The sequence below is a fragment of the Talaromyces stipitatus genome, genomic scaffold (genome assembly GCF_000003125.1).
Source record: "Talaromyces stipitatus ATCC 10500 scf_1105507295515 genomic scaffold, whole genome shotgun sequence".
Classification (NCBI taxonomy): Eukaryota; Fungi; Ascomycota; class Eurotiomycetes; order Eurotiales; family Trichocomaceae; genus Talaromyces; species Talaromyces stipitatus.
The window spans coordinates 2871975-2894688 of record NW_002990118.1 but is presented as its reverse complement, the minus strand read 5'-3'; the positions used below and the strand labels follow the sequence as shown (position 1 = coordinate 2894688).

The 22714-nt window shown below is 45.0% G+C and overlaps 11 protein-coding genes across 11 annotated transcripts; 4 read left to right on the top strand and 7 right to left on the bottom strand.

The window, feature by feature from the left end:
• Positions 1-655: 655 nt before the first annotated feature.
• Positions 656-3012, top strand: TSTA_051190 (alpha-L-arabinofuranosidase A; the record flags this gene model as incomplete). The annotated part of the gene is made up of 8 exons (XM_002485589.1): positions 656-778; positions 845-1306; positions 1358-1474; positions 1532-1721; positions 1789-2208; positions 2270-2424; positions 2483-2590; positions 2665-3012. 8 exons carry the CDS (start codon positions 656-658, stop codon positions 3010-3012), a joined length of 1923 nt encoding a protein of 640 aa, XP_002485634.1.
• Positions 3013-3373: 361 nt separating this feature from the next.
• TSTA_051180 (esterase, putative) lies at positions 3374-4297 on the bottom strand (the record flags this gene model as incomplete). The annotated part of the gene is made up of 2 exons (XM_002485588.1): positions 3374-3483; positions 3505-4297. 2 exons carry the CDS (start codon positions 4295-4297, stop codon positions 3374-3376), a joined length of 903 nt encoding a protein of 300 aa, XP_002485633.1.
• Positions 4298-5858: 1561 nt separating this feature from the next.
• TSTA_051170 (TPR domain protein) lies at positions 5859-7608 on the bottom strand (the record flags this gene model as incomplete). Its single annotated transcript, XM_002485587.1, has 2 exons — positions 5859-5900; positions 5956-7608. 2 exons carry the CDS (start codon positions 7606-7608, stop codon positions 5859-5861), a joined length of 1695 nt encoding a protein of 564 aa, XP_002485632.1.
• Positions 7609-7893: 285 nt separating this feature from the next.
• On the bottom strand, positions 7894-8866 carry TSTA_051160 (uncharacterized protein; the record flags this gene model as incomplete). The annotated part of the gene is made up of 3 exons (XM_002485586.1): positions 7894-8295; positions 8354-8633; positions 8709-8866. 3 exons carry the CDS (start codon positions 8864-8866, stop codon positions 8092-8094), a joined length of 642 nt encoding a protein of 213 aa, XP_002485631.1. The 3' UTR covers positions 7894-8091.
• A 1244-nt stretch (positions 8867-10110) lies between these two features.
• Positions 10111-10603, top strand: TSTA_051150 (ribosomal S30/ubiquitin fusion; the record flags this gene model as incomplete). The annotated part of the gene is made up of 4 exons (XM_002485585.1): positions 10111-10227; positions 10319-10381; positions 10438-10524; positions 10580-10603. 4 exons carry the CDS (start codon positions 10111-10113, stop codon positions 10601-10603), a joined length of 291 nt encoding a protein of 96 aa, XP_002485630.1.
• Positions 10604-11282: 679 nt separating this feature from the next.
• Positions 11283-12773, bottom strand: TSTA_051140 (alpha-ketoglutarate-dependent taurine dioxygenase). Its single transcript, XM_002485584.1, has 3 exons — positions 12205-12773; positions 11603-12144; positions 11283-11550 (listed from the first exon to the last, which is right to left on the bottom strand). Exons 1-3 carry the CDS (start codon positions 12655-12657, stop codon positions 11379-11381), a joined length of 1167 nt encoding a protein of 388 aa, XP_002485629.1. The 5' UTR covers positions 12658-12773; the 3' UTR covers positions 11283-11378.
• A 676-nt stretch (positions 12774-13449) lies between these two features.
• TSTA_051130 (FAD dependent oxidoreductase, putative) lies at positions 13450-15156 on the top strand (the record flags this gene model as incomplete). The annotated part of the gene is made up of 5 exons (XM_002485583.1): positions 13450-13594; positions 13654-13782; positions 13840-14119; positions 14184-14330; positions 14383-15156. Exons 1-5 carry the CDS (start codon positions 13455-13457, stop codon positions 15154-15156), a joined length of 1470 nt encoding a protein of 489 aa, XP_002485628.1. The 5' UTR covers positions 13450-13454.
• A 661-nt stretch (positions 15157-15817) lies between these two features.
• On the top strand, positions 15818-17932 carry TSTA_051120 (MFS transporter Liz1/Seo1, putative; the record flags this gene model as incomplete). The annotated part of the gene is made up of 12 exons (XM_002485582.1): positions 15818-15998; positions 16067-16124; positions 16186-16324; positions 16381-16459; positions 16508-16694; positions 16749-16854; positions 16918-17042; positions 17097-17138; positions 17198-17301; positions 17373-17428; positions 17523-17638; positions 17710-17932. 12 exons carry the CDS (start codon positions 15818-15820, stop codon positions 17930-17932), a joined length of 1416 nt encoding a protein of 471 aa, XP_002485627.1.
• Positions 17933-18238: 306 nt separating this feature from the next.
• On the bottom strand, positions 18239-18880 carry TSTA_051110 (uncharacterized protein; the record flags this gene model as incomplete). Its single annotated transcript, XM_002485581.1, has 3 exons — positions 18239-18400; positions 18472-18703; positions 18777-18880. The coding sequence occupies 2 exons, from the start codon at positions 18878-18880 to the stop codon at positions 18502-18504; spliced, it is 306 nt and encodes a 101-aa protein (XP_002485626.1). The 3' UTR covers positions 18239-18400; positions 18472-18501.
• A 297-nt stretch (positions 18881-19177) lies between these two features.
• On the bottom strand, positions 19178-20674 carry TSTA_051100 (FluG family protein; the record flags this gene model as incomplete). The annotated part of the gene is made up of 2 exons (XM_002485580.1): positions 19178-19244; positions 19308-20674. 2 exons carry the CDS (start codon positions 20672-20674, stop codon positions 19178-19180), a joined length of 1434 nt encoding a protein of 477 aa, XP_002485625.1.
• Positions 20675-21264: 590 nt separating this feature from the next.
• Positions 21265-22362, bottom strand: TSTA_051090 (uncharacterized protein; the record flags this gene model as incomplete). The annotated part of the gene is made up of 2 exons (XM_002485579.1): positions 21814-22362; positions 21265-21756 (listed from the first exon to the last, which is right to left on the bottom strand). The coding sequence occupies exons 1-2, from the start codon at positions 22354-22356 to the stop codon at positions 21265-21267; spliced, it is 1035 nt and encodes a 344-aa protein (XP_002485624.1). The 5' UTR covers positions 22357-22362.
• Positions 22363-22714: the final 352 nt, after the last annotated feature.

The following is a 22714-nucleotide window of genomic DNA, read 5'->3' as shown; positions in this document are numbered from 1 at the left end:
TATGAGTAGTTGTCTAGTGCTTGTGGGGTAAGCCGTAAGCGTAACCATATGTAACGATATTAGCCAAAATACGCCAGTGGTTGATTGTCAAATATTCATTTCCAACAACATCCTAGATAATGCAATAATTTCCATTCAGAGTACCAAATGCGGAAGGCCAAAAATATTATCATGTACTGGAGTGACACGTAGGTTGCATATTCAGGTTCATGCCTATTTTCTAACCCTAACAGCGGACATTTGAATGCCGGAGAATCAGATATACTAGATTACTCTTGTATTGGCTACACATAGCATTGCTTTTAGCCGGCGGTTGAACATTGGAATATCTTAAGCCTCTCTTGATTTCTGTAATATAATGTTCTAATTTATTTTCTGTTACTAGTCCGGCTAATTGCCTTGCGTCGAATGACGAACCCAGGCTAATTCGGTCCATGCGATTTTATACTCATCATCCACCTTGGAAGTATATAAACCCACATTGATATTGTCTATTCAATTGGTCGCAATGTTATTTTCAAAGCTTTAAATGTTATTACCTTAGGTAGGTAGTTTCCGCGTATGGCTGCACTTCCCAGTCAGATGTCAGTGTCCCATCATGTCGGAGAATGTGTCTAATTGAAATTTACAAATTGCAGCGACGTTATATGCCACCATGCAGTCATTACTTTTAATTGTTGGGGTTCTGCTTTTCTCTTGCGTAGATGCCATCAACATCTACGTCTTGCCTGAAGGAGGCAACGATACTAGTCCGCTCCAATATGGACTCATGTTCGAGGTGAATCAAATGCCAGATTTCTGGTCTTTCTGAAAAAGGTCAAACTTTTGCTAATATCATACAAAGGATATAAACCATGCTGGGGATGGTGGCCTATACGCTGAGCTCATTCGCAACCGAGCATTTCAGGGTAGCACTGTATATCCCGCCAATCTAGACGGCTATGAACCGGTGAACGGCGCAGTATTAAGCCTCAAAAATCTCAGTAACCCCTTATCTTCGTCAATGCCGAGTTCGCTTAACGTCGCGAAAGGAGTCCAGAATGGGATAATTGGCTTCGCCAATACAGGCTGGTGGGGAATCGAGGTCAAACCACATAACTACGCTGGTTCCTTCTACGTTAAAGGCGATTATGATGGAGACTTTTCAGTTTCGCTTCAATCTATAACCACTGGTGACGTTCTCGCCACAGCTAGAGTTAAAGCGCGTTGTGGAGTTCATGATTGGACTGAACATAGGTACAACCTAAGACCTACACGACAAGCATCAGACACCAACAATACTCTGTCTATAACGTTTGACACCAAGGTAGATGACATTCCAACTGCAGATTGTGTGATTATCTCATGTGTTTCGCAGGACTTGAAAGACGAATCCCTTGACTTCAACTTGATCAGTCTATTTCCGCCGACATGGAATAATCGTCCGAATGGTCTAAGGATTGATTTGGTGGAGGCTCTATCTGAGCTTGACGCGGTAAGATCGATTTATTTCAGAATTTTCTCTCCCTGGAGTACTGAATGAGTGAGTTAGAAATTTCTTCGCTTTCCTGGTGGTAGCGATATCGAAGGACTCCTATCTCCCTACTGGTACAAATGGAACGAGACGGTAGGCCCACTAAAAGACAGAATGAGCAGGCCTAGTGCCTGGGGTTACGAGGAAAGCAACGGCATTGGTTTGATTGAATACATGAATTGGTGTGATGATCTTGGGCTGGAACCAAGTGGGTAATACCAAAATCGCTTTACTTGTTGATTCGACATGAATATTTCTAACAGATTAATTTCAAGTCCTCGCTGTTTGGGACGGTCATTACCTTTCAGGTGAAGTGATAAATGAAGCTGACCTACAACCTTATATTGAGGATACTCTCAACCAACTTGAATTTTTGATGGGATCTGTTGAAACTACTTATGGTAGCTGGCGAGCATCACTTGGTTATCCAAAGCCATGGAAGATAAACTATGTTGAGATTGGAAATGAGGACAACCTTTATGGTGGTTTGGATACATACATTGCTTACCGGTTCAAAGCGTATTTCGATGCTATAACAGCGAAATATCCGGATATCACTGTAATGGAATCCTTGACCGGGATGCCGTCCCCCCAACGTGCCGCAAGTGACTATCATCAATATACGACTCCTGACGGGTTCGTTTCTCAATTCAGCTACTTTGACCAGTTTCCTATCGATAATAGGACTTTGAATGGTGAGTAATTGATTCAGAGAATTGGCAATTGGTCTCAAAATAGTATTGATGCATTAAACAGGAGAGGTTGCCACTGTGTATCCGAATAACCCGTCAAATTCTGTGGCCTGGGGTAGCCCTTTTCCTTTGTACCCGTGGTGGATTGGATCTGTAGCGGAGGCTGTTTTTCTTATTGGGGAAGAGAGGAATTCGCCCAAGATTATAGGAGCCAGCTATGTAAAGGCCTATCTTGCAGCTGCGGTTATCGAGTAGGACTTGACTGATCGAAGTGCAGGCACCTACTTTTCGGAACATCAACAGCTGGGCTTGGTCTCCGACTCTCATAGCTTTTGATGCAGACTCGTCACACACTAGTCTCTCTACAAGCTGGCATGTAATAAAGGTATGTCCTCTCTCCAAGTACTAGAACATGAACAAAGCAACCGATAGAAAAATGGTGGACACTAAATGGAACAGCTTCTTTCACGAAATAGAATTGCTCACAACCTACCTACAACCTCTAGTGAAGGTGGCATCGGTCCCATATATTGGGTTGCAGGACAAGGTGATAAGCCGGAATCTTACTTGTTCAAAGCCGCCGTTTACAACAGCACAGGTGACATGTCTGTTGCTGTCACGTTCAGTGGAAGCAGAGCAAAATCTGCGACGTTGACTGTTCTATCATCCCAAGATCCCAATGCCTCAAACTATCCAGGAGGTCCAGAGGTAGTGCAAACCAATGTCTCCTCGGTAGTAGCTAAAAGCGAGGGAGTGTTCCAATTTACTCTACCAAATCTTAGTGTGGCAGTTTTGACCACAGAGTAATAGACCGGGGATTCAGTATAGTTATTAAGCTCATAGCTTTTAAATCTGATCGCTAAAATCCATTTTTCAGATATCTATCATCATAATCCAACCTAGGGACGTAAGTCCTATTTCAACAGCCAGTAGGCAGTTGAAACTTGTTCACAGTTACTCGGATAGGACTAGGGCTTAAATGAGATACTTAGAGTATGCAATAGTTCCTTTTCAGAGATTTTAATAGTTATCACAGACGAATCCGACAGGAGTGGTTTGTCGATGGTGTAGTTACCTGTTTGCTATTTAACAAAACCAGATCTCTTACTAAATATTCATTCCTACTACATAATAGCTCTCGAAATTAACCAATTTTGTCGAATTTGTGCTATAGGTACAAAGTATTTAAAGACCAAATAGCCAGTATTCCGAGGTTCTCCATCCTTTCGACTCCCATCAAAACTTCCTTGAAGATTTCGCTGGCGTATTTGAAGAGGCCTATAATAATCAATAACTAACTGAATTGCGAGAAAAAACTCCATATCTGTCCTGGAGTCCAAGAAGAACTTGCGCCAGCATCTGTCGCCAGAGGTTCATGGGGCCCGTCGAATGCCACCCACCACACTGGGTGGCCTGATGAGCACCCTGAATACTCTGTTTTGATATGGGTGCCACTGCCAGCAGCAGGCGCAGGAGGATTTGTTGCGGTACAGGCATTGTCCTTGACAAATGTGTCTCTTATCTGTTCGCCTAAAGTGAAAGGTAGGACACTATCACTGACACCGTGCTGCGCATAATACGCAACAGGCTGTGTGCCCGGGCTGCAGCCGCTGAGATTTGCCCCGGACATGACAGCAACAGCGCGGAAGACATTAGGACGTGCACATGCTAGTGCATAAGACATAGCACCGCCGTAACTCCAGCCCATAGAATAGACTTGGGTTTTGTCAATGCATAGAGCATCTTCGAGAGTCGACAACATCTGGTCAGTGAATGTTATATCTTCACCTCCTGAGTTTCCCCACCCATTGTTTAAGCCCTGAGGAGCCACAAATACGGCACTGTTTCCGGCAAGCGGTTGTATGCCGTAATATGATCCGCTGACGACATCCTGCATTGTCCCACCAAGCCAGTGGTATCCAAATATCAACTTGTAGGGCTCACTGGGATTGTAGCCCTGGGGGAGCGTCAGTGTGTACTGGCGTTGTTGTCCATTGACAGTGGTCGTATATGTACCGCTATGCAGTGTCAATGTCTTTCCGCATCCAGAAGAGACACTGCTCGGTGATGACTGCTCGCCCATCACAGTCATTGAGAGTTGAAGGAGCAGAGCTCCCACAATGCTTATTGAGATCATAATGATGGAAAGAATTGGTGAACTATATGGAGACAAGGACTTTAAACGGCTACATCAGAGTCTTTCTTGAGTCTTCACAAAGTTTGAATGAAAATTCGGAACTTGTAAGAGCGTATATCTCATGCTACTTATATCCTCATAAGAAGCAGAGGCAAGATGAGTTCATTGTGCTCTGTTTTAGCTTCTAATGGCACATCTTTGCATCCCATCTGCCGATGCTCATGATTTCGGCTAAATAATGTAGTCCAGATGTCGTTCATGTTTTCAAAACTTGTCGCCTTTTCGGGGAGTATCGGATTATACCTATCCCACCGCTAGACAGAGACTCTGAAGTTATAGAGACAACTGGGGAATATAAACCCCGCATTTTCTCGTATCTGACCTTGTACTTAGTTACTGACGAGGATCTTTATTCTAGATACTCGGGTCTGAAACCGGTAAGCTTAAATGTAACTGGTACGTTACCCTAATGAAGATAGACAAAATCTAAAAAGAGGTTTGCTCACAGGAGTTGAACCATGGAAAGCATTGTTATTTGTGGTATTTGGATGCCTGGCAAGCATGTTCTCAAACTGGAAGCAACATCGTCAGATCCCCATAACTGGTCGCCTACTAATAGGGTCTTGTTTCAGCCAAGCCTGTAGGACAGCACGGACAGGTAACCTCAATTCAAGCAGTATGAGAAGGAGCTGATCATCTGCCTCTTTTGTATTTCAAACTTTCGCGTAGAGTCGGGCTTATTCAGAGATTTGAAGGAAGGATAATTGTAATTCCTCGTGGTAAATTTCTTGTTCCAAAAGTTCCCCTCATCGGGCCTTTGTCGAGACGAGTCAAGCGAAACAAATAGCCGTGGAAAAATCAGATCCCCCATAATTGGGCAGAAGAATGTGGATGGTCCAGCAACGTGTATTTATTTATGGATTCGTAGGAACAGATCACTCCCCAAGGTTTGTATGGCCGGAACTAGGTATCCACTAATAGTAGTGCATTTCCCAACCTAGGTACATTAACCGTGAAGATGGAGGAAATCCGGGGATCCTTCTTGGAGTGCAGATCCCTCGGATAAATAGACCTCTATCTAACTAGGTACGGGTGCTCCAGATTCCGGACAATCCCATGCAATAGTAAACAAGTAATATAGAGAGGTTCTTGGATTATTATCAGACTCGTCGTCTGGAAACTACTAATACAGAAAGCAGGAGGATTTTTCTGGCTTCACTATCGTCTTAACGTATTGAAACCGAGCTGGTCGACACTATACAAGTAAGTCACATGCACAACAAAGCCCTAAGAGTCACGCTACGTACATGAGCATAGCACAACAGGCACCTCAAGTCGACATTTGTTCATTCTTTCGCCCTCATGTAGATACATCTTTCATTGTTACTCGGCATGTGAAAAGGTTAGGGACACTCTATTCTAGCTATTTGAAGTCGTGGAGTAACTGGGTCATATCTCACGTTATGATGTTTTCCTGTGAAAAGGGTGTGGATTTCGTACTTTTACCCATGTCTAGCTAAATTCTGGCACTTATCAAATTGAAATCCTCAGTGGCATTCTGTTAGACTAGCTTTAGTCTGACGTCGGCAAAAACACGATGATTTGATAGGTACATCAGCCACTGCAACTGCCAAGTCAAGCTGTTTCTTAAGCAATCTCGCCTCGTCATCTCTCTCCAGGGTAATGAGGCATTCAACTAGGCCGTGAAGAGACCACACATTGTTCGGATGCTGCATCGCCCGTGGTAATACATCATTGAAACCAAGGTCGGTAGTATAAACATCCAACGCCTCCTCAAAGTGGCCTTGTTCTAACAGTAACGCGCCGTACGCATGTCTAGGTGGTTGCATCCAACCCCATGGCTCGTCATAAGGAAGCTCCTGGTCTAATTTAATTGCATCACGTAGATGTGCGAAAGCTTGGTCGAAGTTGTTCTTTCTGTACTCTATTTCTCCGTTAAGCATCGCATCAGCAACTTGTAGTATGTGAAGACAGGAATTATTGAATAACATCCTGGAAGGTTGTACATGCATCAGAGATTGTTTGAATAATTCGCGTTCTCTTTCTGCGTCGTGGACATTGCCCAAGGCAGCATTTGCGACACCCTTGGCGTAGTGTAGCATTGTGGTTGTCACGGTGTACAACGTTTGGTCAATGGGTAGTTTTAGTGTGAGTATCTCTTCCCAACGCCCAAACCTGATAAGGGCGTGAACACGCATGGCCATAAATCCTTCTAACCAGTCTGCCATTGGGGGTGACTCGACTCGTAGTAACTGTTCGGGAATACTACGTTCCAGTTCCTCTACCGTATCCAGTGCAACTCGAGATTGTCCGGCAAACATAGCCGCATACAGACGAAAATGGAAATCATGCACTCTGTAAACGGTATAGAACCGGAGTGAACCAGTAGTAGCAAAATATTTCTCATCAGCTTGAATGGCCCGGGTATTCGACTGGACTGCTTGACGATAATCACCACACAGTATATCTAGATGACTGGGCATGTGATTGAGGTGTCCAGCATCGGGTACAAGGCCGCGAAGGTGATCCGCAATTACTAATGCTCTCTCCGGTGTTGTAGACATTTCCATGAGATGGATATACATATGTAGGATCCCGGGATGTTGCAAGTCCCCGTCCAAGGAGATGGCATGTTCCAAGACCCTTTTAACTTCAGGTGCGCGCGAACCAGGGTTAGGCTGTCCAGTCTTCAAGTCCCATAGCTTCCAAGGTGTCAGGTTCATGAGCGCATCTGCATACAGCGCAGCAATGTCGAGATCATCCGTGTGATTCCGGTAGGCAATGCCCATGCTTTCGGCGTAACCAAGATTCCAACCCGCGAAGATACGTTCGTTTCTTTCATTTTCAATATTCTCAATGGTTTCTGTCGGGTAACGATGTGTGATAGCGTCAATAAGAGCCCTTTCAGCGGATGTCACAGAATCCACCGCTACATTTTTGGCATGTATAGCCGCTCTGTGAGCTTCTCTTAGGGATGTGTGAAGATCCTTTCCGTCGAACGTATCCCACGGCTTGTTGTAATTCGGGCCAATAGCATATGCCAATCCCCAGTATGCGATGGCACACTTTGGGTCATCCCTTATAGCATTTTTGAAACAGGTCACAGCTTCCTCGTGATTGAAGCCAAATGTCCATATGAGACCACGATTGAACCATATTTGAGCGCTTTCTGAATCTGTCGTGACAGGACGATGGTAAGACCCAAGATCAAAATAATTATCTGGTTTGACTGGCGTGAGATCCATTGCACTCTCCTATTTGATTTAGCTATAACAGAGGATGTTGAAGTAACGTCAAGAATAACGTTGAACTGACTTGATCTTAAGATCTAGGGTGGGGTGGCACATTGCTTGGGTAACCCCTCCTTACTCTCCTTATCGAATGGTATTCGGATGCACCCGGGCATACCGCTCTCTATCATATGGTTCCTTCCCTATCTCAAACTCTACATGCTATTAATTACCGACGGACTTTCGAGAATTGAAGATTTATCGCATGCTATTGTCCAAGATTGTTATGGAATATAATTTGGGTGTACAAATGCTGTACGTCTTGCCATTCATCTTCTCTTCACCTAAGTAGAAATCATAAAAATGCCTGACACGATCATGATGATATTCAGCTGAAGGAGAATACAAGATCATATAAATAAAACCATATTCAGAAACACGTGATGCCGGGCGCAACTCTTACTTCATTTGGCATGATAGCCCGTGGTAGCTCGGGATTCAGGAACGAGGTGTTATCAATCCAACACCGACAAAGGCAAAAGTAGCTAGCATTGGGGGTATCAAACTCATGCAGACATCGGCGGGAATATTAGACGAAAAAGCAGCCGTGTCGACAGACTTCCCTGAACCGAAAAGATTGATGGCGCCATAGACTGCTCTCAAGAGGGTCATGGGTAGGGAGAGGAGGGCGGCATTGAGCAACTGCAAAGATGATGGTTAGTCTCAGCTCGAAGTTATACGGTAGGAACGAGATTAGCACCAGAGCCCCATTGCGGAAGGACTCGTCGTTTGCGAGTTGATTGAAAGAAGCCGGGCGCTGCATAGAGAACACTGTAGCAAGGAATAGAATCACCCAGCTGATGAATAGTACAGCGAACCCTCCTTTAAGAAGCCCTAATCCTGAACCGGACGAATCGGGCTTGACGAGGTTTGAGATGGAGACTGCAATGAGGGCTAGACCAGCTGAGACGAGCATATGATATTGCAACACGACTAGCCATTCAACCTTGTGATTTCTGATGGCGTGACGAGCGTATCGACTGGAAAATACTCGGTTGTCAGTCTAAAGAGCTTGATAGGCAACAAAAACACAAACAAATCAAGGAAAGGCTTACGCTTCGTGGAGGATACCAGCCGCTCCAAGCAGCAGTGGTGATAAGCCAATATTATCAACAATCAAGGCTCCTGAGGAAAGGTTATGGTCTTGATCGCTCTTGTATTTGAGACCAGCGGCTATCAGGGGATTGTACAATAAATGACAATGTAGGACCATCCTAGTAGTCCTTGCAGCCCATGGCCGACAGGCAGTATACTGTGGGAATGAAAAGGATACTATAGATGACGAGCTCTGCCAGGTCAATCGCTTTGTCTGCGTTGGTGGGTAGCATAATGACTATTGCTTCTGCAATCTTCTTTTCTGGTGGCAGTCAATCTGCAGGAGCTATCTGTAATCGGCCTGTTGAAGCTTTTGGGGAGGTGCATTCGCATTTATCAGCTCGAAAAGAAGCTGCCTTATATAGATACAAGTCAGCTACAGATCATCTTGACCACGAGAACAAGCATCACAATGAAACGAGACTCCCGAAAATCCGTGCTTTCACCATATTCGATTTCCCAGTTAGGTTCAACAATTAAGACGACAGTATCATGCTCTGTTGCATCTGATTGGTCAACAGGGCGAACCTCGAACACCTTTCCCGATTGAGACGAAGTGAAGCCCAAAAGATACCAGTCCCTGATTGGTGGGATGTCATGACTAAGCCAAGGCTATGGGGGCGAACTGATTAAATGAGAACAAGAATGAGCAGGAGCTGAAAGATCAGCAATTTTATTGATCTGACGAGAAGCTTAATTGACAGGAATAGAATGGGTATTATTGACCAGATGTACTCAGTAGCAATATCGTTGTTATGGCCACCGAATAGAAAAGATGTCCAGGGCTCGCTTAGCACAGAGCATGTATACAGCCAACCGGCCCCTCCAGGGCCATCGAAGAAGCCTCCAGAGAGGTGGGATAATACAGTATCAACCTCAAAAAGCACAGAATTATCTAGAGTGAGTCACATCGAGAGAGCCTGAGTCAAGACTAGATGGCGTGGCGATATCTCGGTAACGGCAATACATTGTTCCGGCAGTCCCGTGACTTCTTCCCACACAAACCGAAATTCAGCCCTCGCCCTCGCTAAGCCCACCCTCAGCCAGTGTACGATTCGACACTTCTTCTCTCCCATCACCAGACTCGACTTTTCCATCTCGCTGTACTTGTCTCCATCCTCAGCATCTCAACATGGGTAAAGTTCACGTAAGTTGCTTCTAGTCTATGATTTATGCCATGCCCAGCGACCGGTATTTCTCGTGATGGGCCGTCTGCGATATCTATGAGTTCACTGCAAAACTTGCGCCATCCCCATTTTCGTCGCTCGATATCCCACCGCCGATAATGTGTGTTTCGTACATGGATATTATATGAAACCGCTCTATTCGAGTCTTCGACGCAGTCACAGAATTTTTGATCGAATGAAACAGGAATTTCCGAATGACTGTAGTCGCACGACCCCTGGTGAAAAATCGTGGTCCATCCTGCTTTACGATCGCTACCCGACAACATCCACACCACTTATAACGAGTTTTGCAGTACGCGCCAGACGAATGACGAGCCTTCGCGAGAAACCACTGGGATATCATTTCAACCACCTGGAAAGGCAACGGCGCTGACATATAATAGGGAAGTTTGGCTCGTGCCGGTAAGGTCAAGGCCGCCACCCCCAAGGTCGACAAGCAAGAGAAGGTACTGTGGCCTTTACGCAACTTATTTGCTGAATCACCAACTAACAAATGGGATAGCCCAAGCAACCCAAGGGCCGTGCTCGCAAGCGATTGGTCTACACCCGCCGATTCGTCAACGTCACATTGACCGGCGGCAAGCGCAAGGTGAGAGACATTGTCCGGACGTCCTAGTACTCTCCTACTAACTGATCTCTCTCAGATGAACCCCAATCCTGGCTCATAAATCATCGGAGTCTGCTATTGAATGAAAATGACGACTGAAAAAATAAAATGTCTGGCGAGTCTAGACTATCAGTGGGCGGAGCAGCCTGGACTAGGCTTCTGTGGTGGATAGCTTAGAATAGGCAGATTCATGTGTTCCTATGTCTGGTATTAAATTTTTTCGTTGCGCCTATGCAATTCGGTGTTTATCAACAAGGGATGGTTTTTTTTTGAGGTTTAGTTCGAGATAATGCGGTGTCATGTGAATGCATCGACTACTCTGATAAAAATCATACATAGCGGCGGTCGGGAGTGAAACCTCGACCGTCTAATGCATTGACAAGTGCACGACGTCTTCTAAAGCATATCAATAGTCATCGTAGACGAGCAATAAAATTATTTGAAAAGAAAAAACAAGAGAGACAAAAAATCAATGGATAAAAAGAAGCAATAAAGGCCAAGAAATTTCCAAAGATTCAGCAAGGGATGAGTGCAGCAATCCACGGTTTCGAATGGTAAAAGGCAATTCGAGAGTTCTTCGTTAGACTGACTGCATCCCTAGTGGGGCTTTCCCAATAATGACCTATATCCTCTCAAAAATTCTGGGTTCGACTCCCGCTCCGGCACTTTATTTTTCTCATTCATTTTTCCACAATTCGTCTCGTCTTACTTTATGGACAACTTACTTCTATAAAAGTTCGGTCTATGAATTTTTTTTCATTCAAGTTATCGGCCTTGATTATAGTATGAAATTATCCTGATGCTATTAATCATACTCGCTAGCAGACATAAGCCTACTAAGCCTGCTCTTGAAGCTCTTTGATCTCCGAAGGCCCAAGTAATCCCAAAGCCTGTCGCCTTGTCGGTGATTTGGGGTCAAAGAAGGGTTTCTCAGCCAAGGAGGTCACTCTCGTGCCGTGCCTCGGCTCGAGACCCTCGTAGTCCCAGCTCGCATTGTGGATTGTTATGCTATTACTCTGTCAGCTAGCTAATTCCCTATGTGATGTAGCGAGCAACATACCGGTTGTCCCACAATGCGCTAGTTCTAGGACTCCATTTGAACCGCACTTGAATATCCGGGTTACGCTCGTACACATCATACAGATAACCCAGAATCAAGTCGCTCTCTGCCTTGTCAAGGCCCACGATCCTTACCGTCATGGCACGATTTACCCACAGCGCTCTCCAGCCAGTCGCCGGATGCGTGCGAACCAGCGGGTGCTCTCTCTCGATATATTGAGGCCCTGCCTCGGGATTTTTACGATCCAGGTATGTATGTGCAGAACGATAAATTGCTGTCTTACCGTCGATGAATTTTCGGAACGAGGGAGACAGTTTCTCGTAGGCAGAATAGCCGCTCGCCCAAAGTGTATCGCCACCAACGCTAGGTATGGTATCGTTGTGAAGATGCGTGATACCAGCAGGCTGATTTTCGTGAACGAGGTCGGTATGCCATGCGGACGCCCCTCCAGTTTTGCGGAAGTTCGGTTCGCGTTCTACAGCTTGAAGAGCGGGCCAGAGAACTGTCACTCCAGGGACACCGGGTACTTGCCCTACTTGCGGCTTTGGATAATATCAGATACGTGGTCATTGGTATCTCTCGCAGGGGAAGCAGCAACGTACGTGGACTTCCACCTCCCCAAAATGTTCTCCTAATTCTTTCTGCTGCTGCGGAGATAGATCCTGGTCTCTGAAAAAGACAACGCTGCGTTCGGCAATGAGCAAGGCTAATTCATCTCGCTGTTGATTTGTCAAATCCTTAAGCTGCAATCCGACAATCTCGGTTCCAATATGGCGTGTGAGATGGATGACTTCTTTGGCGGCGCCCAACAATGCCTTCTTATCCGGGTCGGCGCGGCTCCCCGCTTCCACGTATTCGCGAGGCTGATTACGAATTTTATACACGTCGTCAAGATACAGTGGTTTAGCGGGGTTATATGGATATCCCTTTGATAAATCAATACCGGCCTTGGTAAGACGTGCAATCGTTGCCGGAGGGATCTCTAGTCCATGGTTATCCTGCTTCGTCTGTACGACGAAGTCGGTGATGGATGGGGAGATTGGAGCTGGAGCCATTTGCGATGATACTTTAAGCTATGAAGGATGAACGATGCAGAAAACTACCAGGTAAGAAGTAATTATAAAACAAAAAAAAAAATATAGTAATGATCCATGGATATTCCGTCTCATTATATACCAGATATCTACTCTCTGTCAAGTACTTCAGTATTCGCAATTCCATCACATCGTTCTTTCAAGATTAATAATTCCCAGAGTTGTGATGATTGGCTGCTGGCTCTATCAAAGAGGGGAAGTGTTAGGGCAATCATCTCATCAACCACCGCAATTGCACAATCGTGTCTTTCGAATTCCAATTTACATACTACTACAACATTGCTTTTACTGTTGCATAGTCGTATGACATTCTTCCAATAGACAATTCCATACTGCTGATTTGTTGATCCGTTCAGTCTTTGTTAATCTACTTACTGTACTGACATTGGTGTATGAAATGGCATGATTTCGTACTAAAATGGAATCATGAATAGTTTGCCATCTAGCGCATATTTTCTTATCTTAGAAGTACCTGCAGCAATACCTACCCGTCGTATTTTGTGACAATCATGATAGTAAAAGATCTCGTATTGCCTACATTAGGTGACATTTGTACCGGGTATTCGGATCGAATTGGAATGAAATAGTCCGAGATATTCGAGGCTCATGGTGAATTTTGTGGAGAATAATGCTCATAAGAATCCTTTCTAGAAGCTCGCCTGAACTCTCATCGTATATAGTAAAATAGGTGGCCGATGAACTTGACACCATTGATAACCCTAGATTACTCAACTTATCATTGCGGATGACACACCACAATGACCGGACCATTGAATCAGATTGATAGAGTCGCTGTGATAGGTGCCGGAATAAGCGGTGTTGTGACAGCAGCACATTTGCTGAATGCAGGTTTAGAAGTCACTGTTTTTGAAAGGAATAAGGAGGTCGGTGGTGTGTGGTATGAATGGAAGGTCTCTCTGTGTTAGGAAAGCCTAGCTGCTAACAATATTTGATCAGGCTTTTTGATGATAGACAGCCTGTCGAGTCGATATATCCATCAATCAGGCCCTCGGAAGCAGAAAAGACTGGAGATTACGAAGAGATTCAAGAAACCGATCGCATTGTCCTCGAACATGCGCCTCCTGGGTATGACAGTCCTCCCATCTAGTAAAAATCACTAGTTAACTATATATTCATATACAGTCCATGTTATGTTGGTCTACGTAATAATGTTTCCACGCCACTTATGCGAGTTACGTTGAACGCATGGCCGGACAAAACGCCCGATTTCGTGTCTCACAGAGTGATGAACGAATACATTATCGAGACATCGCGAAAATCGGGGGTACACGCTGTGACTTTATTTGGGGCCAAAGTAACCAATATCGAAAAAGTGAATGAAAAGTTGAAATGGCGCGTTTCATGGACTGAGCTTGAAGCAGGTGACGAAGTGGGAAAAGTAAAAGAGCAAAATAAGGATGATGTGAGTCACTTGGAATTTGATGGCTCGGATATTTGTTTCATACAGCACACTCATATCAAATCAGCTTTTTGACGCAGTGGTGGTCGCCTCTGGACATTATCATGCGCCACGCATCCCAGATATACCGGGATTGGCAGATATCAAGAGGTTATGGCCGTCAAGGGTTTTCCATTCAAAGGGTTATCGAAGACCTGATAGCTATGCTGGAAAGGTGAGTCTTCCCAACAAGTTCATTAATATGTTGATCTAATTCAACAATGCAGAATGTGCTTCTTATCGGCGGAGGCGTATCATCTACCGATATTGCTCGTGAGCTCGGACCCGTGGCCAAATCCATCTACCAGAGTACAAGAAACGGCCCCTTTGACTTGGGAGAAAAAATGCTACCTGAAAATGGCACTCGAGTGGCCGAGATTGCGTCTTTCGATTTCGCAAGTGGCAGGAGCATCGAAGAGCCTTTGACAGCAGAAAGTCACCTGCCCGTGAAAGTGCAACTCAAATCGACCGACCAAGGTACAACGATTGATGACGTTGACTATGTCATAGTTTGTACTGGCTATCATTTTACTTTGCCGTTTCTACGGAGACTCCACGAGGATGATACTGCTCCCACAGATGCTAGTGATACGGTCCTGGTCACGGATGGAACACAACTACACAACCTGCATAAAGACATCTTCTACATTCCTGATCCGACATTGGCTTTTATTGGAGTACCTTTTTATACAGCAACGTTCACCTTGTTTGAGTTTCAGGCCATTGCTCTAGCAGAAGTATTTGCCGGCATTGCTCGATTACCGTCGGGTTCCAACATGAGAGAAGAATATCGAGCTAAAGTTGACCAAAAAGGACTGGGCCGCAATTTCCACAGTCTCAGAGGCGAAGAAGAGGGATATGTTGAGGAATTGCTTGACTGGATCAATTTCTTCCGAGACAAAGTTAGATTGCCTCCAATTGCGGGATACACGGAGACATGGCATGAAGCCAAGGAGATACAGAGGCAGCGTATAGAGGAGCTGTTTGGAATTACTAGGTAGTCGATACTGCTATCAAGTAACTTGGCGCGGATAAAATCTTTTTGATATTTCGTTTCATTCTCGAATACCTGCAGCGAGTAAAGTAACAAGGCAGTTATCATGACCATCAATAAACCAGCTTACTATTGTGGAGAGCTTGGGTCTGCTGATCAGTAGAAGGAACAATAACAGGTAGTCTGATATAACACGGCGTTGCTATGCATATCACGCCATCAGTCAGCCGTCTTTGGTGATTTGCAACAGATGCAAAGCTTGAATTGTTCAAGCATTCAAATAAGCAAGCAAAAAGAATACGCGTTATCATATGTTCGAAGATTTAATAGGTTTATAATTTCTACACGCGGCCTTATCTACTCGTATAAAAGTCACGCCATTCAAGCTCCCGATGAGATTTGCACTTATAGCCTCGTGTATCACCCCAACTGATTGGCCGCATATTTCGCAAGCAGAGCTCACAATGATAGAATGCATCTCCAGTTATGTGTTGTTATTGTTGTTTCAATCGACATGGAGCAGGGGTCGATCTTGTCCAATCAGCCCCGAATGTCTGGGGTTATTCCGCGATAAAAATTCTGCATATTATATTAGACCTCTGCCCTGGTCGCTGGTTCTTTTGCCATTGAACCAAGCAACAGTCTGACCGTTGTGCTTGCGAATCAAGATGACCGGCGCCGTGGGTTTTGAGAATGAGCGGATATCATCTGAACTATCCGACACGGTCGTCCAAAAGGAGACCAAGCGGAAGTGGACGAGTTATGTTTGGGACACCTTGGATAAGTCACCGGAAGAACGTCGCTTGTTATTCAAGCTAGATACCGCGCTCTTGACGTTTGCGTCCTTAGGTTAGTAACCTAACAGCACGAATGAGTTGGCGAGAATAAAGATAGAGGGCTCGGTTGACAAGTTTTAGGCTATTTCATTAAGTATCTTGACCAAATCAATCTCAATAATGCTTTCGTGTCCGGCATGTAAGTCACAATAAGTTCATACACCTATTGTAAGACTCTAATATCCCGATCCTCCCAATAGGCAAGAAGATCTCGGTCTGTACGGAAACCAACTGAATTATATGACCACTTGCTGGACCGTCGGATATGTCATAGGGCAGATTCCGTCCAATATGGCCCTGACTAGGATCCCGCCTCGTTATTGGATTCCAACAGCAGAGGTACGCATGCCATCTGCAGCCCTTTGACGCTTCCTTCCACTCACATTAGCGTGCAGGTTATATGGTCGGTTTTGACCATGGGTCTGTCGAGAGCCAGTAGTGCCCGCCAAATATACGTCATGCGCTTTTTCATCGGTATGCAGATTCATTGACGATCGATGAAACACAGCTCACGGTGAATAGGTCTGGCTGAAAGTACATTTTATCCGGGCATGCAATATATAATCGGCTCCTGGTATCGCAAAGACGAACTGGCAAAAAGATCTTGTATCTTTCATACTAGTTCTGGCCTTGGTTCTATGATTTCTGGTTATCTGATGGCCGCCGTTTACCATCTCGGCGGCAGAGGAGGTTTCAAAGGCTGGCAATGGTATGAACCCAAGCCAGGAACATGGGAGACCTAAATTGATTTTTGGGTGTCTAGGCTGTTCATCATTGACGGAGTCATCTCCCTACCTGTTGCTTTGGTGGGGTTTTTCATCCTACCCGATGTGCCCGAGATTAGCAACCCATGGTACTTGACTAAAAAGGCGAGTCCACTGGTGTGACCAGTATACATGGCTTCCGATCAATAATTAACATTTCTATATTAGGAGGTCGCCATAGCGCAGAGGCGAATGGAACTAGAAGGCCGCGAGCCTCGTCAGCCATATACAAAGGCCAAGTTCAAGAAAATATTCTCTTCATGGCATATTTACTTCTTGACAGTGTTGTACATGTATGCTTTGAAGACGTTGAATGGTAATATTACTATTGCTGACGGGATTTACAGATCCTTTAACAACTGCAACGGAGGCCAGCCGGTTCTTGCACAGTAAGAGTCTTGCCAGACAAATTTGGATGTCTCTGTCGTGTCTAACAGAACAACGACAGATGGCTGAAGCATTCGAAAGATCCAAAATATACCATCCCACAAATCAACGCATACGCAACAACACCATATGCTGTTCAGGTTATCACAACGCTTATATACGCTTGTAAGCACTACCACTTCGCGTTGTTTGTGCACATGTCTAGCATCCGTACTAAATTACCAATACACATACAGGGACATCAGATACTATCTTCAAGGGTAGACGGTGGCCTCCTATCCTGTTCGGTGCTGTAAGTTCTTTACCCATCACCGCTGGACACACATCCGACATTGTGCCTTTGCAGTCAATGTTATGAATATAAAGCTAATTCTTTCTTTAACAAGATATCAAACATTGTATGTGGCGCTTCTCTTCTTGCCTGGGACATACCCCGAGGCTGGAAGTGGTTCTGTTACATCTATTCCGGCGCTGGCTACGGCCTAAGCGGGCTGTGTATGGCGTGAGTATATCTATAGCTTCCATGCGCCTATTACAGTAGTCGAAATAAGCTGACAACACTAAACTTGGCAGCTGGGCACATGAAATCTGTACCGAGGACAACGAAGAGCGAGCACTTACCGTTGGCTCCATGAACGAAATGGCATACGTCTTTCAAGCATGGTTACCCCTGATTGTTTGGCAACAGGTGGATGCGCCAAAGTATCATAAAGGCTGGATTACGATGATTACCATGTCTTGCATCTTAATAACTACAACGTTTATCGTACGATTTTTGCACAAGAGAGAGAAGTGAGTTATCTCGTTAAAATCGTTAATCTCCTTCCAAGGTTTACTCGGCCATTACTTCAGAATGCCTACTGACTCAAGTACCAAGGCTTAGGAAGAGTAGGACTCATCTTAGCCAGGACCAATTCCATATTTATGGAGAAGACCCTCACCAGCGCTCAACGGTTATCACATCGGACGAAGGGTCAACAAATTTGAAAGTGTGATTGCGTCTCGAGACTGATCATGGAGCTTTTCTTTGCAGTGTTGAGTTGTGAAAGAATGGCATGACTTTCAATAGATACACATTCAGCAGTGTGACGGAACAACACTGAATGAACTTTTTGTGGCTATATAGAGCTGGCCAGAAATGTCATCTCGGAAAATCAGGAATAAGCTTCAAGGTCGTAAATATAATGTACGAATGATCCATGCGGTTAACGCAGGTTGTTTTCCACCTCCGGGTTGATTCAGTTGAGGTGTAACAAGATTTCCACTAGAAGATATACACAGTCATTTAATTGTATTACTTGTGGCGGGGCTTCCAAGGTTGATTCGAACACTAACCGTCATAAATATTGTAAGATCAATGGACGTTCAGGTCTTCAATGGATCATGACCCCAATTTTTCAGACTTTTGTAGCTTTTGCTATTCGTATTTCGCTTCGCCGTCTCCTCCTGGGCCAGGTGCCTCTTGCAATAAGCGACTACCCGTCGCATATGCTGTAAGTCATCGCTATCGTACTGACTTGGATCTTTGTCAGGGTTGTGTTCTAGGATCGACACGATTTTTCTTCCACTTTGATGGAATGCAAATTAGTTTATGCTGACCGAAGTACTCGGATCAGTTTAGAGTAGAAGAAAAGACAAACCTCTCATGACCAATAGTTTCAGTGTCGCTCGAGTCGGATTTATGCCAACCTGATGCTTTAGACAGGTCTCCTTGAAGCCACTCGCGCAGCTCTGGGGCAGACATGTTTACGAGTGAGTTGAACTCCCTGATATCCTGCAATTAGCAAAAAACGAAGCTGTAAGTAGACAGCCACAGGAGACGAACTCAATAACGGTGTTGTCGTCTTTGACCATTGCGATTTTCCGTGCTCTCTTGCTGATTTATCGGACGGCATTAGTAAAGGGAAGATAGAGACAACGAGCCTATTTTGAATAGATATTAACCACTACAATACATCATGCTCACATAATTATTTCCCTTGATCGATTCTCTCTCAGGCAATCGCGGCGCAAACCCTAAGATTTTGATCGATCTGTGACATCATTCCGCCACTTTGTCCGTATTTCCGCTTTGGGGAATTTCAAGATTTTGCCCTAACTGGTACCGGCTGTGAATTAAACGAGCCTGAAGAAGCAGAAAATAAAGTACATGTAAATGACCTTTGTGATACTAATAACGAGAAATGAGATAGTTCCTCCGTTCCACTCCCGTCCAGGTTTTGACTTGTTCGATCTCGCCTCTTTTTATAGCAACGTACGGCTGGATAATGGCCTGTCCAACCGACTCACATATCGTCGTGTCAGAAACCAAGGAATCCAAACTTTCAGTGAGCGACTTGGGCAATAATGTGCGAATCCCCAATTGCTCCCTTTCTTCTGGAGATAGCAAATTGGCACCTTTGGGACAAGGACCAGCAGTCAAATTGATTCCTCTTTTCATACCGTCTATGCCTGCTGCTAAAATAGCGCACAACGCAAGATAAGGATTTGCAAATCCATCCATTAATTTCAACTCGAAATGGTTGGATTCAATTCGACGTAGAGGAACCTCTTTGTTTTCCCATCCCCAAGCAGCATATTCACCGCCGCTCCAAATGCCGCTCTGGACACGGGCATAACTTTCCTGTTGAGGGAGGTTGAAAGCTAGGATTGCAGGAAGATGCTCTAATATTCCAGCAAAGAATGACTCTTTCGTCTGATGTCCCATATTGGTCAAGGGCACAGGTGAGGACCCGTTCGCATTGCAGGAAATGTGTACATGAGCTCCGTTCCCGGCGTGTGATTCCGATGGTCGTGGGAAAAGAGTTGCTCTAAGTTGATGCATTTCAGCGACTCGGGAAATGATGCCACGGGCTCTGATTAGGGTATCGACAGCCTCCACGGGACGCGAGGGGGGAAGAACAAATTCCCATTGCCCGGGAGCAGCCTCGGCGTGGAATTGCTCGATCTCTATTTCAGCAGCCAGCAAGGTCTTTGCAATAATCTCCATCATAGTCAAGTATTGTTCGTCGTCTGTCGTTAGGCTCTGAAAGGAATGATCCTTATTGACAAGTTGATACGCGGTGACTTGTCCATCAGCATCCTTAACCCTCTTCATGAAAACCACTTCAACTTCGAATCCAACTACCGGATAACATCCAGTCTCCTGGACCATAAATTCATTCAAATGTTTCAGTCTGGATCGAGGGCACTCGGGAATTGCAGTCACCCCATCTTCCTGCACAGCGTCTGCAATAACATATGTCCTTCCAGAATTTTCAGGATGTGGGTGGAGTGTCGAAAGATCAGGTTTCAAATAAAAAATTCCCAGAGGATCGCCTCCCTCGGCTAGATAATCATGGGGAAGAAGGTAGAATATTGCCCTTGTGAGTGAGAGTGTCTGGTTTTTTTTGATCAATTCTGCAAAGCGGGCTACAGGTATTGCACGCATAAGGATGTTGGCGTTGTATCCCATGAATTGTACAAATACGAACTCTGTATTAACATTTGTGTTCAGGAACCGTTGCCACAATGCTATGTGAGCATCTTGAGATGCCATGGTCGCTAGAAAGAAGTTGGTATGTGTAAATAACAGGCAGTATAGCAAGTAGCAACTGTATAATGAACATTTGAAAATCCACTATTTTTCTTGAGGACAACCTTAAAATTTTTTTCCCGAGAGTGCAGCTGGAATGGATGGGTATTTATACCTGTAGCATCTCATCTCATAGACAGAATCATCCCTGTGTGCCAAGTCCACCAAGTCACACGAAGACCAGCTCCCCGCTATTGTGTAACCATATTTGAAGCCAAACTGCCACCGCAATTCAATCCCGAGATCTATCCTTGATGCCCTGAGCGATATCCACAGACACGAATCGTGGCTTCGTTGGACAGCGGAACAGGTAAGGGCAACTTATTACCCGATAATTTGTGCTTGTCAAGCAGTGGGAGTTCATTTCCAACCCAATATTTGTTTAAGTCTTGCCCTTGGAGTAAGTCCACTGCTAATAAGGGGAGAGATTTTTCGATGTGAGCTTCACCACGATGGAAACTGGTAAATGATGCTCTTGGCAGAGAGCGTTACTAGGAGATGGAAGCTCATTTCAATATATTTCCGGCTTTAATCAAATATCAAGATTTATATCGTCAAGAATGAGTGGCGGCCCAATCGTCCGGAATCCTAAAGTCTGGTGGTATTTCGTATCGCCCATAGCAATGGCCATCATTGCAGTTATCAAGATTGCAAATTCCATAGAGCCGACAATAACAATCCGCTGCACGCGGACAAGCCGCCGAGTTAAGTTTATCAAGTGAAATAGCACCATTTTCTTCGATCTCCTCCTTCTTGATGAACAATATGTGCCAGAGATATGATAGTATACGCCCGGCCACACGATCATCGCTCGGTGCTGCATCATGACTGGTATCAAGCAGCCATTGGCGCAGTGCGATGTATTCCTGAAGCGAATGTTGAAGGATATTCTTTCGACCGACAATGAACTGCGCACAGCATTGCGAGCGGACGGTATCATGCTTCCCAAGCTTACTGTTAGACTGCCCTTTTCCAAAGAGGGTCTCAAAAGCCGCTGGAAGAGCAAAATCAGACACCGCTCGTGCATCCCATGGACTGATCATGGCCTGCAGAGATGTTTCTATGCTTCCTTGTGGCTTTGCCGACGGTGGGCAGGTGCTTACACTCCAGTCGCAGCGTAAATTATGGTAACCCCATGTCTCGAGAGAGGCATGGACATCAAGAGCCTTGAGCAAAGCAGCGTTGTCATAAGTGGGCTCATCATTATGCCAAGCCCAGCGGGAACCGTGAACAAAGACCACTCCAGCTTCTGGTATGTGATAGTAGTTATCGATGATAAACGTCAAATACACTATTGCCTCATGTCCCCTATTGGCAGGTACTTGGAGATACTTTGATGCATGATCCACCGGCGAATCCACAGTATAGATACATGGGTGATATTTCTTGGATAATGGATCGATCCATGACGCGTCACCGTCAGCTGCTACACGCGCTACTACCAACGCCGGTTTTTTGCTACCGGCTAGGCTGGGACACGCGCCACGTGAATCCGGCTGCTCATTTGTCGTTGATTTGTATCGTATTTCGGTCCATGCCAAAAGTTTGTTTGCTGCGCTCTGGGGGCGATTGATATAAAGAATGAGCAGAAGAACACCGAGGAATACGGCGGACTGAATAACGAATCTGTCAACTTTTCGGGGCATTTGAGATGCTCCTTTCCATCATATAACAAAAAATGTGCTTCGAAGACAAGGTGTTTGTCAATGTCAAGGCTGATCAAATGCACACAAAGCCTCTCTGTTGTGGTGCCTGGATAGCCCAGTGTTCGCTGTATGTGAGCGTCTAGTAGCTGATAGGCGTGATAATGCGGTCACCTTGACAAATATAGGATGCTTTTTCAATGAGCTGCATATAAATATACTCTCCTTTATATATATAAGATGAAAAGATGGATTCTTTGCAAGAGAAGAAGAGAATCCTCAAAATATCTCAATTTGATCGTGAGTTACCGAGCACTCCGATTGGTGGATTAGTCTTAGGAGCTGACGTAACTAGTCTAGC

What these genes read in the sequence shown, in the direction of transcription:
- TSTA_051140 (XM_002485584.1), bottom strand. Translation starts at nt 12,657, where the DNA reads ATGGCTCCAGCTCCAATCTCCCCATCCATCACCGACTTCGTCGTACAG. An exon ending in TTGGGGAGGTGGAAGTCCAC is followed by an intron (nt 12,145 to 12,204) that starts GTACGTTGCTGC and finishes TATTATCCAAAG; the next exon opens with CCGCAAGTAGGGCAAGTACC. An exon ending in AGCGCATTGTGGGACAACCG is followed by an intron (nt 11,551 to 11,602) that starts GTATGTTGCTCG and finishes ACAGAGTAATAG; the next exon opens with CATAACAATCCACAATGCGA.